General features: G+C 36.7%; 1 protein-coding gene across 1 annotated transcript in view; it reads right to left on the bottom strand.

Annotated features, from left to right (window-relative positions):
* LOC107736842 (collagen alpha-1(XIX) chain-like) overlaps positions 1-18,458 on the bottom strand; it is a 196,366-nt gene that overhangs the window by 166,432 nt on the left and 11,476 nt on the right. Inside the window, exons 4-9 of the mRNA XM_016548200.1 lie at positions 16,961-17,060; positions 6,280-6,403; positions 5,842-6,117; positions 5,520-5,600; positions 3,241-3,360; positions 2,810-2,872 (exon numbers count right to left, since the gene is read on the bottom strand). Coding sequence (XP_016403686.1) covers positions 2,810-2,872; positions 3,241-3,360; positions 5,520-5,600; positions 5,842-6,117; positions 6,280-6,403; positions 16,961-17,060 — 764 coding nt within the window. The remainder of the gene's footprint in view (positions 1-2,809; positions 2,873-3,240; positions 3,361-5,519; positions 5,601-5,841; positions 6,118-6,279; positions 6,404-16,960; positions 17,061-18,458) is intronic.

Raw genomic sequence — 18,458 nt, 5'->3', positions numbered from 1 at the left:
TCGAAAAAAAAAAAAAAACATCACCAAGAACGGGGTGTTGTTGACAAATTACATTGCCAACATAAAGCTTGAAATGTCCGTTTGATACCCAGCTTGCTTGTCTATGATATTCAGATGTTTCTCTTTGAGAAAGCAATAACAGAACAGAACCAGCAGGAGACTCCGAAAATATCACCAGCCTTAAAATGAATGTGCTTCGTTTATCTGTAATGCGTTTTCAGTTTCCAACATCCATGAATTCCCACATTGCAGAAATGTGGGTCAGATTCTTCTCTCAGTGCTGGAGATGAGCCCAAACTAGCTTAAACGTAATGTCAGAAACATGGGGCTTAGATTCTCACGAGCTTTTGTATTACGAGTTTAATGTAAATGTGGCAAATGCACACAATAGGCTTATGTAACCACAAATTTCATTTACATAAAGAAGCCACGTAATAAAAATTTTAGTTTTGTGACTTTTAGTTCATGTTTATTAGCTCTGAGGCCAACAATATTCCAGCATACTACTGAAAGATGACAAAAACATGGATACGTAAAAATCTAAAATAAAATAAAATTGACTTTACAGGGGCCTAAACAAATGTTCTGTCAAATAAAATGATTTTTAGAATGAGACTGTCGCTCCCCATTACATCGTCTGAAACTGGCTAGCATTAGCAAATAGCAAATGGTCCACTAAACAAAAGATATAAACAGAAAATGTCACAGGAAAAAATGCATTTGTCAAACAGTTTTATGGGGTCTTAAAGTGAAAAATAAGTTGTTAAATGAGCTTGGACAGAAATTCATTACAATGTGTTACAAAACTAAACGCCCACTTAATCGTGTGGTAAACGAGTTTAAGGCCTAGGAGTGCACAACTAGTAAATATTAGACTAATTATATCAACAAACTTTCATGCAATCATCACTTTCAATGGTGTTTAATCACAGTAAACATTCAGAAAAGTCTTACAACCAAATTGAATACCAATATGGACAACAAATTAAGTGTCCAGACTGCTTTGACAGTGAACATTGATTAATGAGCTGTTAGACAACAGCTAGAAGATAAAAATGTAAGAACAATTGATTCTAGGTGATAAATGCTAACAAAATAAAACTCAAAAAGACCCCATGTAATTAAAAATCAAAGTTTTAATGTCTTTTAGTCCATATCTGTGAGCTCTGAGGCCAATTAAGTTTGTCCAGACTAAGCGGCTCACTGTGTCCATAGACAAATATGCAAGAATATTTGATTTTAGATCAGAAAATGCCATGAAAATAAGTGTCCCAAAGTCTCTCACATAATTAAAATACTCCAAAAAGTTGACATAATAAGCTTTTACAAGATGGACCAAAATGACTTGTTCACTGCAGTCTTTATAGTTCCTTTGTCCAATAAAATGCTTCCTTGAATGAAAATGTCCCTTTGCCTTATACTATCACTTACATAGGCAACAAATTAAGTGTGTCCAGACAGTTCTGACACTAAGCGCTGATTAACAACCACCCTACCGTGACCAGACAAAAGTCAGAAGACAGATATGTAAGAATGTTTCATTCTAAAATAGTACAATGGAAGACAAAATTCCCTGTGATGACCTATTGACTTTAAACTACTGCAAATGGAGATTTGAGTCTCCGACAAGCGTTAAACCCGATCCTAGAATATCCCATGGGATTGTCCACTTATTCCACGGGAGCTGTGTAGCATTCCAAGCCTGACAACTTGAGAACCTGAGCATGAACATCTATAGTGAGCCACACAGAAAGAAAACAACAGCCTAGAGTGTCATGAAATGCTGAATTAGCCAATTATCCAGCCTGTCAACTGTAGAGATTCCACTAGCCCAAAAAATGATTTTTATCAAACTCAGAGGCTCCTAAAAAACAATAAAATTCACTTTCACCTTCAGCAGACCTCTATTAAAATGTTACATTCGTAGCACTGATACGATGTCTTGGAAATGCATCATAAATTCAATATGTGCTAATAATAAAAATGTCATGTTCTTGTTCCAAAAGTAATTACTAGTTCTGTTTTCTATTAGATAGAGAAAATACTGCATCATATTTGAGGTCAACAAATTAATGCAAGACACATTTAGTTTGACATTGAACAGTCGTTTCCACAGGAATCAGTGTGACATCTGAAGCAGCAGGCGGCACAAAATGCAACACCACAAATTCATCAGTTAACACCTACTGCAAGAAGCTCTGTTGCTCAAACAGAGCAATAAATTGAAGAACAGACATTTGTCTGATCAATTTCATATGCATAGTCTACTATTCCAGTTGCAACGCAGGCTACAGCAATGCAATGGTTGGGCAGGATAATTTGAAAAAAAAATGGTCTCTATTCCAAAACACAACAAACTAATTAGGTTAATGACTTTAAAGACCGTTTGTCCTCAACAAACATATCATCAGCTGTTCATTTGTATGGATTCCAATCATTCTTGCAGTGGCTTGAATCTCTATGTCACATAAGGAAGGGAACATGGCACACTTCACAGAGAAGCCAAAAATCAGGATAATAATATTAGAACTTCCAAAAAAATAAAATAAATAAATAAACTAAAGCCTACTAAAAAGTATATATAGGCAAATATTTAATGTTATTAAAAAATCTTGAGAAGAAAACTGCCATAAAGCAATTTTAGAAAGCTGTACCGAAAACCAGAGATTGTAAGTTGTAATGCACATGCACACTGTCATCTCTTTTAAAAGAAAAATCTATTAAATGTCACTGAACAAAGAACTGGGCAATTTTGTGTTATTAAAGAAAAAAAAATCAATGTGTGATGTTGATGAAACCCATTCCTTACCATGTCTCCTTTATCTCCCTTTTGTCCAGAATGTCCTGCCAAACCCGGAAGCCCTTGATCCCCCTTTCAAATACACATAAGTCACATTATGCAATGTTAATATGCTAAATCAGCTCTCTGTATCAGGTCTAAAATGCTGTGATCAAAATTCAAAGAGGAGTCCTAGCCTGAACTCTGGCTCTTTGTACTTCAGAAGAGATTAGCTGAACATCACCCACTGATGAAGTGCATGTCTGTGCCCAAACACCCCCTTATTTGTGCTAAATTGCTTCTAATAAGCTTTTATTTCTGCCTCTGGCTGTCATCCTGGTATACAGACTGCCATAAATGTGCTTTAATTGGCCATTCATTTTGCATGCGGCATTACCTCAAGATCCATTGTGGAGTGCTAACTCGCTCATTTAAAAAATGCTTTCATGGTTTAACTTTACCTTCAGAGCAGGACAGTGGCATCGGTCGGTGGGCAGCTGGGCTGGCATGGACAGCATTCTGTGGAGGTATCCTGTGACCAGTGGGGCCGCTGTGGGGTTGTGGGTCACTACAGGTTCACACTGGTCAGATTAAAAATAAAAACATGGACTACTGTTAAATTATTAAAATATAGACCAAGATATATACTTGAACTTTACTTAAGTATACTTACTAAAATAAACTTGAAGTATACTACTTTTTGGTAAGGGTATCCACTTGGAATTCCTTGAAGATGGGATTTATGGGGATTTTCTACATTATGCATGCATGGTATACGCATACAAATCTTCTTGTGAAATGCGTAACTCTGGCAAACTGAGATACATAAAATATATCAGTTGGTTCTGTAAAGTCATTAATATGATCAAAGATGTGGGCAAAAAAAAACTGCATTAGAGCTAAATTTTGATGACTTTAGGAGCAGCATTTGCACTCTTTCTTCAGTCTTATTTTTTCTTGTTACTTTTAGTGAATCAAAACGGCAAGAAATTTAATTAAAAAGTCTGTCAAGAATTACACAAATACAGTACCGTTCAAAAGTTTGGGTTCAGCAAGGCTGCATTTATTACAGTAAAAACAGTATTATTGTGAAATATCACAGTTTAAAATAAGTTTTTGTTTTAATACTTTTCAAAATGTAATTAATTCCTGTGATGGCAAAGATGAATTTTCAGCAGCCATTACTTCAGTGTCACATGATCCTTCACAAATCATTCTAATATGCTGATTTGTTGATCAAGAATCATTTCTTACTAACATCAATGTTGAAAAAAGTTGTGCTGCTTAATATTTTATTGGAAACCTTCATACATGTTTTTACCAAATACAAACATCCCTTTTGATCAATTTAATGTGTCCTTTCTTTAATAATAAAAAAAACAATTACTGACCCCAAACTTTTGAAGGGTATTGTTTAAATAAAATAGTTTAAATAAACTAAGAATATATAATTAAATGAAATTAACTTTATCTTATCATTTGGCAATGGAACTGGGTTTCTTTCTTCTTTCTTTCTTTCTTTTTTTAAATTTTTTAAGTCACACAAGAATTTTTAATTGAGCCATGGAAGGAACCTGAATTGTTAAGAGGAAACAAAACTGTAATCTCAATTTTTCCATCCCTACTCATACCCCTGTAAAATTAGCTCAGTAAACTGCAGCCCCTCAAGAGTTGGTGCCCTAGGCAATCATCTGTGTTGCCTAATTACATGACCAGCCCCAATGGCCACTTGGACCGTTCCACTTCCATGTGGAAAACACTAAGGAAACATTATCCCAAACGCTAAGAGAGGGGATTAGCACACAACTGTAGAGACCATGTACCAATTACAGCATTGAGCAGGAATGTGGATTTTCTCTAATCCAATCGTTTAAGACAGAATGTTGCCTTTAATTAATCAGAAATTATTGACCGGAGCAACTCGAGCTAAAAGGATGCCCTCAAGGGCTTTGTCCACAGTGGAAACGATCCATCCAAGAACAATACATGATATGGCTCTATTCCAAAATCTACATCTTTGCCTACATGGATGGCATTTTAAGATTGTTTCAAAAGGTAGAATAAAAGGCCGAATTCAAATGCAGAATTGCATGTATCCTTTGCAGAGAAGGAAATCCCATAATGCACTGCAATGAGATCAGTGAAAAACAACTGAATATAGTAGATTAAACAAGAGAAAGTTGATTAAACTTAAAACTTAAGTCTGTTTCTCAAACTAAACTATCCTACGGCTTCAGAAAATATGGAATATAATGCAAATAGACTACTTTAATAGTGTTTTTCTGTTCTTTTGGAAACTTGACTAATTAAAAATTGACTATTTAACTCAATTTCTGTGCACAGTGTATTTTTATGCTTATTAGTATATCACATATGTTAACAACAAATTCTATCAAAATCAATTGTGAGTTGAGTTTGTAATTGATCAGTTGTGTCAGGAGGAGTACTATTTGTATGACACACACATGGTTGCTGCCTATATAGAGCGCTCCAGATCGGTCACTCATGAGCCCTTATGACGGCAAGGCAGCTCACTTGACTTTGGAACGGAGTCTTTGAAAACTAACTATACCTCACGTTACGTTATTCAATAGCAGTGTTGAAATGTGACTGGCCTGTTCAGACTTTATTTGATAATTATGTCAAGCCCCTAATTTTAGTGCAAAACTATAGGCTGGTTAGGAAGGATCATCGAGTCTGTATCATTAACACTGCCACACCATAAACCCGAACATCTTACCGTAACTCCAGGAGAATCGCAGCATCTGTCCAGGTCGGCTATTCTAGCATCACAGAAGATCAGAATCTCCTGAAGTTCAATCTGTGAAGGTAAATTGACATTTATGGACATGAACACACGTACCTGATAAATGAATGAGTACACCATTCAATTTTTACTTGCATCAGGGTCAGACATGAAGTTAGTGACGTTCCCCAAACTATAAGTGGTTTCCACTATAGTTTTGACAGGGCTTTAACAATCACTAACTGTACTAAAAGTACTAAGCTTTGCATTCATACTCCGATTTAGCAAGTGATGAGAACCTCTGTCCACAACTCACATCCACTGGACGTCCATCCTCCACTCGAGTGGTGATGAATGTGCGTCCGCTCACGTTCATGCCAGACCTTTCAGCGGTCACCTGACGCTCAATTAATTTGCAGTCCAGATAGATAGAGACCGCATTGCTCTCGACAGACACACCAAGCTTGTGAAACTGTCGATCGAAGAGGGCGTGCAGGTCTCGGTTCTTGAACACGTAGAGGAGGCTGTTTTTCAGAAAACCCTGAGCCAAAAACTCTACTGTTTTTTTAGCTCCATCCACTATTAGTGACACCTAAATGAAGGAGAGAAGAAGGGATGAACATTAGAGGCTCATTAAGACTGTTAATGAGATAAGCTGACTGAAGTCTGAAGCGATCACTGTGTGCAAGAGAGTAGCATTTATATAATGATCTTTTTTTACAGATCTAAATAAAATCTTGGATTTTTCACATACCTGTGTATCTCCACCTTTATCAAAGATCTGCAGAACAAACCAGCGATCTTTCTTTGTGGTTTTTCTGAGTCGTAACGTGGCAATAATGGAGTACTCATGAGAAAGTCCATTTGGGAACACAGATCTTTAGAAAAGATAGACAACATCAACATCTACAATTAAAATTGATCAAAATAAAAAGTAGAACAAAAACAAATACATGACCGTTTACCAATTAAGGCTGCATTTATTTGAATAAGTCACAGTAAAAACATTGAAACTGTGAAGTATTACAATTTCAAATTACGGTTTTCTTTTTAAATATATTTTATATTTATTCCTGTAAAGCAAAGCTGAATTTTCAGCATTATTACTCCAGTCTTCAGTGTCACATGATCCTTCAGAAATCATTCTAATATGCTCATTTGCTGCTCAAGAAAAAATATTTTTTGAGAATGTTGAAAACTGCCGTGCTGCTTAATATTTTTTGTGGAAACTATAATGCATTTTATTAGGATTCCTTGATAAATAAAAGGTCACTTTAATTTAAAGTATCCTTTTTTAATTTATTGAAGTATTAATTTAAAAAAATCTAACTGACCCCAAAACGAGTGTATATAGAAAGAGACCAGTAAATGAATGACAATAAATGAATAAGTGAATTGTTTTTAATTGGCACATGAACGGTCCAAACTAAATGACTCAATAAACAAATCAGACTTCCTAACACTGCATATGAGAGAACAAGAATGTTCTAGAAAAGCATGTTTAAATAATGCTTTAATTTAGCAGTAAAGTGCTATTTTCATTTAACACTTCAATAAGCCAAGTGCATTGGCATCAATGTTCTGCTCTGTATTTTTCCTCTTTAGTCTTGCCTGTAAGATTTATCAGAAAACACTGTAAATGTGTCCTTTCATAAACAGAGATGATTCTGTCTGTCGAGCTATTGTTTGAAACCACTAACATGTTTTCACTCGTCTGAACGAAATACTGCAGCAGTGACTTGAAGAGAACTCATGGTACAAGAAATAATGCTAAAGCTTCTATAGGGTTATACGAATTGTTGAAAGAGTAATATTACATTTTTGAGTCAATCACATAACACTGTAAGTGTTACAGAAAGAATTATTTCTTTTACACTCTATTTGGTCATTTACTGGCATTTCATCAAACACGATCAGCAAAACTGACAATGGGAAAAATCTCATGTATGAATACTTTAAAAGGACAGAAGAGAACGAGAGAGAGAGAGAGAGAGAGATGCAAAAGACAGGCTAAAAATGAGTTTCTTCTCAAATAGATCATTCTCTATTCTCTCTAGGCACGTCTGCATAGCTTGTCTCCTGTCTTCACAGGCACAGCGGGGAAAATGCACATTATTAAAAATGATATATACTCTGACTGTACATACTGGCAAGATCAAATGCTTTTGGATAAGAGGAGAGAGAGAGAAAAAGAGAGAGAGAGAGAGAGAGAGAGAGAGAAAGAGAGAGAGAAAGAGAAAGAGAAAGAGAAAGAGAAAGAGAAAGACATCAGACTTGCAAGAGACATGCTGAAAATGAGTTTCTTCTCAAATAGATCATTCTCTATTCTCTCTAGGCACGTCTGCATAGCTTGTCTCCTGTCTTCACAGGCACAGCGGGGAAAATGCACATTATTAAAAATGATATATACTCTGACTGTACATACTGGCAAGATCAAATGCTTTTGGATAAGAGGAAGACACAGGAGAGAGGCTTATGGGAAACTAGTACAGATGTATTACAAGACGATGGCCGGACTATTGACCACACAATTTTCAAACGTATTTGGTTGTAATCTACTCTAAATATCGTTCAAGTAATCACTTACTCACGCTCAAGATACAGTGGAACAAAAACTTCAGTAGATGTGAGCATGTTCAGTGAATAATGCCGTAAACTTCAGTCTGTTTCTCAAAAAATATCATATGGCTTTAAAAGATATGGCATGTTCATACAATGAAAGAATATTCTTAAAGCATCTCCTTTGCATTCCACACAAGAAAGTCAGTCTTCTTGGAACGGCTTGACGATTCTATAAAAATTCAATCTGACATTTATCTTGATAAGGAAAGAGGCAATAACAGGTTCAAAATGAGAGAACAAAGACTTTTTTGGAATTGCTGAGTAACATATTTCATGAATTCAGCCGTAAATTAGACTTGATATGACCAGCCGGTGGAATGGACTTGTGTCAAGTGAGACCTCATAAGTGAGTGCAGTGTTTCGGAGCGCACCAACCTGGGCACCATGACATCAATTCACTTCATCACTGAGCTGTTAAATAGGGACATCAGAGGCCATATGCCAAATAGGATGGGATGTAACACTCTAATGCAGCCCATATTAAACTAATCTCTGAACATACATTAATAAGCAAACAAATGGTGCCATTGCTACAAAAAGCCCTCCACAGTGGCCTAAGCTTGTTCCCTCATGCTTAACTGTGTTGTGTTGTAAAATGTAATGAAACTTTATTTAAATAAAATAAAAAGATAATATTATATTAAAATATAATCATTCAGTCAAATGTGAAATTTGTGGCACTACACAGCATTGCAAACAATAAATAAAACATCCCACATTGTCTTTCACTGTCAATGGGTACAGAAAATGCTACCCCAAACTTGAGCCAGCATTATTTTGTTCAAACAAACAGACTGCAATTGTGTTTGGTGGCTTTGTGTCAATAGTGGTGCACAAAGTTGTATTTTGTCCACAGAGTGCAAAAAAAATATATAGAAAAAAAAATAAGAATAATGTATTCAGCCACACAGAAAAGGGAGAATTTCAGCAGTGAAAGGAACAAATGTGCGATAGGCCTACTATGAGTAGTGCCTGTTCATCAACCTTTCAACAACTCCGTTAGGACTACCAGGTAAACATTATGTCACACAATTAATATTCATGAGCAAAGCTCATAAGCTTTATATTGTGCTTCCCCCAACACTTTTCAGATCGTTCCCACACCCTTGCCTCCCATAAAAACGAATACCAAACATGCAATTAGCACATCTTAGCAGAGTCATCTGTGAAACAACTAATGGAAAATAGACTGGAGGAGTGGAGCCTTCTCTTTCCATGTGACCGTATCAACTGAACGACAGGGCCCGGCTGCATTTCCTGTGAGTAAAGTGAGAGATGTTTGGAGTTTGTGCTGGGGGCTTTTTGACCCCCTTCTCCACCCCTCGACACATCCAGCTGACTAATGCCATCACCTGTCAGAGTCCAGCTTAATTGAGGTCTGGCGGGGTGTGTGTGAGTGTGTGTCTGTATGGGGGTCCGTGTAGACAACTAGACATTCTGATCCCTCAGAAGTGCACTCCACCTCCAGCCAAGGAGACTCGCAGTTGGCCCCTGAGGGCAGGTCTGAGCAGCAGATAGAAGGCCCCACAGTAGGCCGCTGACCACCAAGCGTCGGATAGAGCAACAGATCGCAAATCATCTGACCCATGGCTCCTTCAGGGTCCAGGGGAGCAAACAGTGTGTTTACAGTTGTATAAAAAAAACGCTAAAAATATCCTCCCTTTCCCTGTGCAGATGACTAGGTGTTATTTTTCACTGGTGAAACGCGTGGAAGCAGAATCTTTACGGCCAAACCAGCAGGTGTGCTTAAAACCACAGAGAATAGTTAGTTAGTTGCAGTTAGACAGTTAGACTAAACTAAAGACTATGATGAAACACAAAAGAACAAATGACCTATACGTTAAACAATGTACTACTACTTTAGTGCGCAATGTACAGTGTATATAGTGGCCCCGAAATCTTGGACACTTAAAAATGGATTAATCTTATTGCTTTCGATAACAAATTATCAAACCAAGCGACATTTGCAAAAACAAATTACACTAGACCTTTTCTCAGAGCCTCTTCTGGTGATTGCATTTAACTAACTGGACTCAGGGACATTTTAACTGGATTTATGTAGTAGTTTCCACAGATGTAACCCATCACATTAACTAGGAACATACTGAAAGTGTCCAAAAGCTTCGCAACTTAAAGCAATAAGCAATGAGATGCTGTGTGGTACAGTGATTTAAATCACAGGAAAGGGTAAAAAAAAAAAAAAGACTGTTCAAATCAATTAATACTTTTATTCAACAAGGATGCATTTAATCGATCAAAAGTGACAGTAAAGAGATTTACAGTTTAAGGTTACAAAAGATTTCCATTCCAAATAAATGCTGCACTTTTGAACTTCCCATTTAAAAAATCCCGAAAAATGCATAAAAAAAAAAAATAATTAAGCAGCATAACAGTTTTCTTTTCAACATTGATTATAATAAGAAATGTTCCTTGAGAACCAAATTAGCATATTAGAATGATTTCCGAATTATATGACACTGAATACTTGAGTAATGGCTGCTGAAAATTCAGCTGTGGCACCACAAGTATACATGTAGATTACACTTTACAATTGAAAAAAATTTTTTAATGATTATTTTAATATATTTAAACTGTTTCACTGTATTTTTCATCAAATAAAAGCATCCTTGGTGAACAAGGTTCATCAAAAACATGAAAAAAAAAATCTTACTGCCCCAAACCATCAATGTTCAATAGACTGTAATTTAGGTCATTATTTAGCTTTAGCAAATTTATCTGAATATTACAAGTGTTCACAACATTTACATTCTGCTTGTGAAATGTGCCTGTGCTGTATTTCTTAAATGAATGTCATTAGGTTTGATACATTGTGTTCAAATAATTCTTGGTGCCACTGTCCATTTGGTCTTGCTATAAAAAACAAATGATAACTCTGAACTCAAAAATAACCACTGGAATGAAGCTCAACAACAGAAAAAAAAACTATATTATTAAATCATTCAGGAAAAGATAATTATAGTCAAAAAATATGAAATTAGTAATGTTCACAGCATCACAATGAAGCAAAAAGCGTAAACACGTCCTGTTTCTTCTGAGAAGGCATTATGTTTAATGTCATTTGCATTTTTGCATTTAGCAGATGCTTTTATCTGAAGACTTGCATTGCATTAAACTATCATTTCATACATTTCCTGAGAATCAAACCCAAGACCTAGGAGTTGCTAGCACCATGCTCAAAAATTTGAGTTACATGAATGTAACGATAACTTTTTTTTATTTAATTTTTTTACTTTTTGTCAGATGTTTTTAGTACAAACACCACACTTTTATGTTTGTGACATAATTATCATAAGTCATGGCGCCACCCTATTTTGTTTATATTTCACTGTGACGTATGACCGACTGGAACGCTTTGAGGTCGGAAGTGGGGAATTTCAACTCTAGTCTTCCCACCCTTGACTTAGTCTGGAACTTGCCACAATCCCACCAGCTTTTCAGCAAAATACAAAAGAGTTCTTTTGAGCATCAATTTGAGCTCTTTGGACTCATGAATATGCTGTGGGTTCATGCGGTTTGGACAGCTGACCTTGACGAAACACGGCCTACATAACTGTACATGTCCAAGGCTGTTAGAAGTAGATTAAACATACCTGAAAAGTCTAACTAACACAGAAGCCTTCTTTGAACTCGGTGTCACCCTTGAGCTGTAAGTTATTAAAGTAATTTTAAGGCAATTAATATACAGGACATGATTCCCCATTACTGCTTAATTTCTCTTCTAGGCGGTACTCCATTACAGTCACCTCTCTTTCTCCTTGGTCGAGCCCACTGCCCACGGTCTGCAAATTAATTTTGTCCAAATTATTTAACATGTCTCACGGCTCACCTCACAGTTTATTCTTATTAGCCAATGCGAGGGGAATTATCTCAGCAAGCTCGTGATATCTGGGTCTTTCCATGTCAACACACCATTAAAAGCATACAAGACATCTCCTGAGTTTTCTACTGGATATCAGTTGAAGTGAAAGCAAGCTTACACCATGGGAAAATATTGGTTTGTGTCGCAGAAACCCAATAACGGCCTGGCATATTTTTTAAATCTTGAGTGGTATAAACTCATGCGAACCGCTCCGAGAATGCAGTTGTTCAGCGAGGCAACCTGCACTCTGTCCCGTACAGAGATTTATATGGGAAGCTGTCAGAAAGGCTAACCAAAGCACGCAACGTGGATGTGGGCATTAATTCAAACTACCATCATAACATGCTCATCACAGCAGTGATTCTGCAAGGAACTGTCCTACTTTCTACTCTCCAGATGCTAGAAGATTCTGCACATCGTTGATCACGTTGAAACTACATAAACATCCTTATGGATACCCACATTTGCTGCAATAACTTTTAGCTTAGTTAACATTGTTTTCAGACAAAACAATCCTCTGAATGATGTGTGAGTGGAAAATAAATGGCACAATATCAAAACCACATCAACATTTGCAGAACTTACTCTGTTGGTTTAAACAACGGTTTACTCCCCAGTCTCAACAACAGCCCGTTGTCCGTCACCGTGCCTTTTCTGAGAAGAAACTTCTCAGCTAAATCAAACCCTGTAAACAAGAGAAGAAAAAGACAAACATACATTACATTTATGCATTCGCCTGACACTTTTATCCAAAGCAACTTACAGTGCATTGTGTAAACATTTTGGGAATGGAAAACATGACCTTAGCGCTGTTACCTCCATGTTCTGCTAAAGGAACAACATTAGCTCTAGGCTAAAGAGATTTTCAGTAAATGTTGTCCTGTTGAACACACATGTGTGGTCTTTTATGTGGAATGATTAGTATTAGCAAGGCAACACTATTGTTATTTCTCAAACATTTTGGTTTGGGGCTTGTTCTAAACATCTGCAATTAGTACAGCCTCCATTCAAACTGTTTTGTAGGTGATTTTTTTTAAATACACTCCATACATACTTTCAAACTAAAGTTTGACAATCTCCTAGTGTCTGACTGAATTAGCACTGACAGCAATTAGCATTCAAATCTAACCTACATTGATGATGGCATTGTGGCATTTGCATATCAAATTGTGATTTTCCTTGCATTTCCTTGCATTCATTTGTATATGAAATAGTGATTGGTCTTTTCTTTCTTGCTATCTATTTAACTATTAACACTACAGTGCAAAAGCTTGGGATTTATTTTTTTTAAATCCATATTTACTCAGCAAGGATTCCACAGAGTGCGAAAAAAATATATAGAAAAAAAAATAAGAATAATGTATTCAGCCACACAGAAAAGGGAGAATTTCAGCAGTGAAAGGAACAAATGTGCGATAGGCCTACTATGAGTAGTGCCTGTTCATCAACCTTTCAACAACTCCGTTAGGACTACCAGGTAAACATTATGTCACACAATTAATATTCATGAGCAAAGCTCATAAGCTTTATATTGTGCTTCCCCCAACACTTTTCAGATCGTTCCCACACCCTTGCCTCCCATAAAAACGAATACCAAACATGCAATTAGCACATCTTAGCAGAGTCATCTGTGAAACAACTAATGGAAAATAGACTGGAGGAGTGGAGCCTTCTCTTTCCATGTGACCGTATCAACTGAACGACAGGGCCCGGCTGCATTTCCTGTGAGTAAAGTGAGAGATGTTTGGAGTTTGTGCTGGGGGCTTTTTGACCCCCTTCTCCACCCCCCGACACATCCAGCTGACTAATGCAATCACCTGTCAGAGTCCAGCTTAATTGAGGTCTGGCGGGGTGTGTGTGAGTGTGTGTCTGTATGGGGGTCCGTGTAGACAACTAGACATTCTGATCCCTCAGAAGTGCACTCCACCTCCAGCCAAGGAGACTCGCAGTTGGCCCCTGAGGGCAGGTCTGAGCAGCAGATAGAAGGCCCCACAGTAGGCCGCTGACCACCAAGCGTCGGATAGAGCAACAGATTGCAAATCATCTGACCCATGGCTCCTTCAGGGTCCAGGGGAGCAAACAGTGTGTTTACAGTTGTATAAAAAAAACGCTAAAAATATCCTCCCTTTCCCTGTGCAGATGACTAGGTGTTATTTTTCACTGGTGAAACGCGTGGAAGCAGAATCTTTACGGCCAAACCAGCAGGTGTGCTTAAAACCACAGAGAATAGTTAGTTAGTTGCAGTTAGACAGTTAGACTAAACTAAAGACTATGATGAAACACAAAAGAACAAATGACCTATACGTTAAACAATGTACTACTACTTTAGTGCGCAATGTACAGTGTATATAGTGGCCCCGAAATCTTGGACACTTAAAAATGGATTAATCTTATTGCTTTCGATAACAAATTATCAAACCAAGCGACATTTGCAAAAACAAATTACACTAGACCTTTTCTCAGAGCCTCTTCTGGTGATTGCATTTAACTAACTGGACTCAGGGACATTTTAACTGGATTTATGTAGTAGTTTCCACAGATGTAACCCATCACATTAACTAGGAACATACTGAAAGTGTCCAAAAGCTTCGCAACTTAAAGCAATAAGCAATGAGATGCTGTGTGGTACAGTGATTTAAATCACAGGAAAGGGTAAAAAAAAAAAAAAAGACTGTTCAAATCAATTAATACTTTTATTCAACAAGGATGCATTTAATCGATCAAAAGTGACAGTAAAGAGATTTACAGTTTAAGGTTACAAAAGATTTCCATTCCAAATAAATGCTGCACTTTTGAACTTCCCATTTAAAAAATCCCGAAAAATGCATAAAAAAAAAAAATAATTAAGCAGCATAACAGTTTTCTTTTCAACATTGATTATAATAAGAAATGTTCCTTGAGAACCAAATTAGCATATTAGAATGATTTCCGAATTATATGACACTGAATACTTGAGTAATGGCTGCTGAAAATTCAGCTGTGGCACCACAAGTATACATGTAGATTACACTTTACAATTGAAAAAAATTTTTTAATGATTATTTTAATATATTTAAACTGTTTCACTGTATTTTTCATCAAATAAAAGCATCCTTGGTGAACAAGGTTCATCAAAAACATGAAAAAAAAAATCTTACTGCCCCAAACCATCAATGTTCAATAGACTGTAATTTAGGTCATTATTTAGCTTTAGCAAATTTATCTGAATATTACAAGTGTTCACAACATTTACATTCTGCTTGTGAAATGTGCCTGTGCTGTATTTCTTAAATGAATGTCATTAGGTTTGATACATTGTGTTCAAATAATTCTTGGTGCCACTGTCCATTTGGTCTTGCTATAAAAAACAAATGATAACTCTGAACTCAAAAATAACCACTGGAATGAAGCTCAACAACAGAAAAAAAAACTATATTATTAAATCATTCAGGAAAAGATAATTATAGTCAAAAAATATGAAATTAGTAATGTTCACAGCATCACAATGAAGCAAAAAGCGTAAACACGTCCTGTTTCTTCTGAGAAGGCATTATGTTTAATGTCATTTGCATTTTTGCATTTAGCAGATGCTTTTATCTGAAGACTTGCATTGCATTAAACTATCATTTCATACATTTCCTGAGAATCAAACCCAAGACCTAGGAGTTGCTAGCACCATGCTCAAAAATTTGAGTTACATGAATGTAACGATAACTTTTTTTTATTTAATTTTTTTACTTTTTGTCAGATGTTTTTAGTACAAACACCACACTTTTATGTTTGTGACATAATTATCATAAGTCATGGCGCCACCCTATTTTGTTTATATTTCACTGTGACGTATGACCGACTGGAACGCTTTGAGGTCGGAAGTGGGGAATTTCAACTCTAGTCTTCCCACCCTTGACTTAGTCTGGAACTTGCCACAATCCCACCAGCTTTTCAGCAAAATACAAAAGAGTTCTTTTGAGCATCAATTTGAGCTCTTTGGACTCATGAATATGCTGTGGGTTCATGCGGTTTGGACAGCTGACCTTGACGAAACACGGCCTACATAACTGTACATGTCCAAGGCTGTTAGAAGTAGATTAAACATACCTGAAAAGTCTAACTAACACAGAAGCCTTCTTTGAACTCGGTGTCACCCTTGAGCTGTAAGTTATTAAAGTAATTTTAAGGCAATTAATATACAGGACATGATTCCCCATTACTGCTTAATTTCTCTTCTAGGCGGTACTCCATTACAGTCACCTCTCTTTCTCCTTGGTCGAGCCCACTGCCCACGGTCTGCAAATTAATTTTGTCCAAATTATTTAACATGTCTCACGGCTCACCTCACAGTTTATTCTTATTAGCCAATGCGAGGGGAATTATCTCAGCAAGCTCGTGATATCTGGGTCTTTCCATGTCAACACACCATTAAAAGCATACAAGACATCTCCTGAGTTTTCTACTGGATATCAGTTGAAGTGAAAGCAAGCTTACACCATGGGAAAATATTGGTTTGTGTCGCAGAAACCCAATAACGGCCTGGCATATTTTTTAAATCTTGAGTGGTATAAACTCATGCGAACCGCTCCGAGAATGCAGTTGTTCAGCGAGGCAACCTGCACTCTGTCCCGTACAGAGATTTATATGGGAAGCTGTCAGAAAGGCTAACCAAAGCACGCAACATGTGGATGTGGGCATTAATTCAAACTACCATCATAACATGCTCATCACAGCAGTGATTCTGCAAGGAACTGTCCTACTTTCTACTCTCCAGATGCTAGAAGATTCTGCACATCGTTGATCACGTTGAAACTACATAAACATCCTTATGGATACCCACATTTGCTGCAATAACTTTTAGCTTAGTTAACATTGTTTTCAGACAAAACAATCCTCTGAATGATGTGTGAGTGGAAAATAAATGGCACAATATCAAAACCACATCAACATTTGCAGAACTTACTCTGTTGGTTTAAACAACGGTTTACTCCCCAGTCTCAACAACAGCCCGTTGTCCGTCACCGTGCCTTTTCTGAGAAGAAACTTCTCAGCTAAATCAAACCCTGTAAACAAGAGAAGAAAAAGACAAACATACATTACATTTATGCATTCGCCTGACACTTTTATCCAAAGCAACTTACAGTGCATTGTGTAAACATTTTGGGAATGGAAAACATGACCTTAGCGCTGTTACCTCCATGTTCTGCTAAAGGAACAACATTAGCTCTAGGCTAAAGAGATTTTCAGTAAATGTTGTCCTGTTGAACACACATGTGTGGTCTTTTATGTGGAATGATTAGTATTAGCAAGGCAACACTATTGTTATTTCTCAAACATTTTGGTTTGGGGCTTGTTCTAAACATCTGCAATTAGTACAGCCTCCATTCAAACTGTTTTGTAGGTGATTTTTTTTAAATACACTCCATACATACTTTCAAACTAAAGTTTGACAATCTCCTAGTGTCTGACTGAATTAGCACTGACAGCAATTAGCATTCAAATCTAACCTACATTGATGATGGCATTGTGGCATTTGCATATCAAATTGTGATTTTCCTTGCATTTCCTTGCATTCATTTGTATATGAAATAGTGATTGGTCTTTTCTTTCTTGCTATCTATTTAACTATTAACACTACAGTGCAAAAGCTTGGGATTTATTTTTTTTAAATCCATATTTACTCAGCAAGGATGCATTAAATTGATCAAAAGTGACAATTGAAAAAAAGTGAAATGATTCCATTTAAAATAAATGCCGTTCTTTTGAACATCCTATTCATCAAATAATCCTGAGAAATTGTATCACAGTTTCCACAAAAAATCTCAAGCAGCACTACTGTTTTCATCATTAATAAAAACAAGAAATGTTTCTTGAGCAAATGAGCATATTAGAATGATTTCTAAAGGATCATGTAACCTAAAGACTAAGGTAAGGGCTGCTAAAAATTCAGCTTTGCGATCACAGGAATAAATGACATTTTAAAATATTTGACAATACAAAACAGTTATTTTAAAGGGGTCATATGATGCTGCTAAAAAGAAAATTATTTGGTGTATTTGGTGTAATGAAATGTGTTTATGCGGTTTAAGGTTCAAAAAACACATTATTTTTTCTCCTCTATGCCCCGCCTTTCTGAAACGCGATTATTTTTACAAAGCTCATCGGTCTGAAAAGCGAGGTGTGCTCTGATTGGCCAGCTATCCAGTGCGTTGTGATTGGCCGAATACCTCAAGCGTGTGACGGAAATGTTACGCCCCTTACCATATTGTGATGATGCCCTGTCCAGCCGGAGCGTAACATAAAACCATGTCTGCATTTGTGATCGGAGAAATGACAAACAACAAGTGCTACGCTACACTGCCCAAAAAACTTGCGTTTGAATCATAAGTGGCAAATTCTTTAAATATAAAAAACGTACTTACAGTCTGTGAGTCAGAACAGCCGGCATTGTAGTCTACTCT

Source organism: Sinocyclocheilus rhinocerous, unplaced genomic scaffold (genome assembly GCF_001515625.1).
Source record: "Sinocyclocheilus rhinocerous isolate Xijiao unplaced genomic scaffold, SAMN03320098_v1.1 scaffold1214, whole genome shotgun sequence".
Taxonomy (NCBI): Eukaryota; Metazoa; Chordata; class Actinopteri; order Cypriniformes; family Cyprinidae; genus Sinocyclocheilus; species Sinocyclocheilus rhinocerous.
The sequence above is the reverse complement of the archived record's forward strand: the minus strand, read 5'-3'. Positions and strand labels throughout refer to the sequence as shown.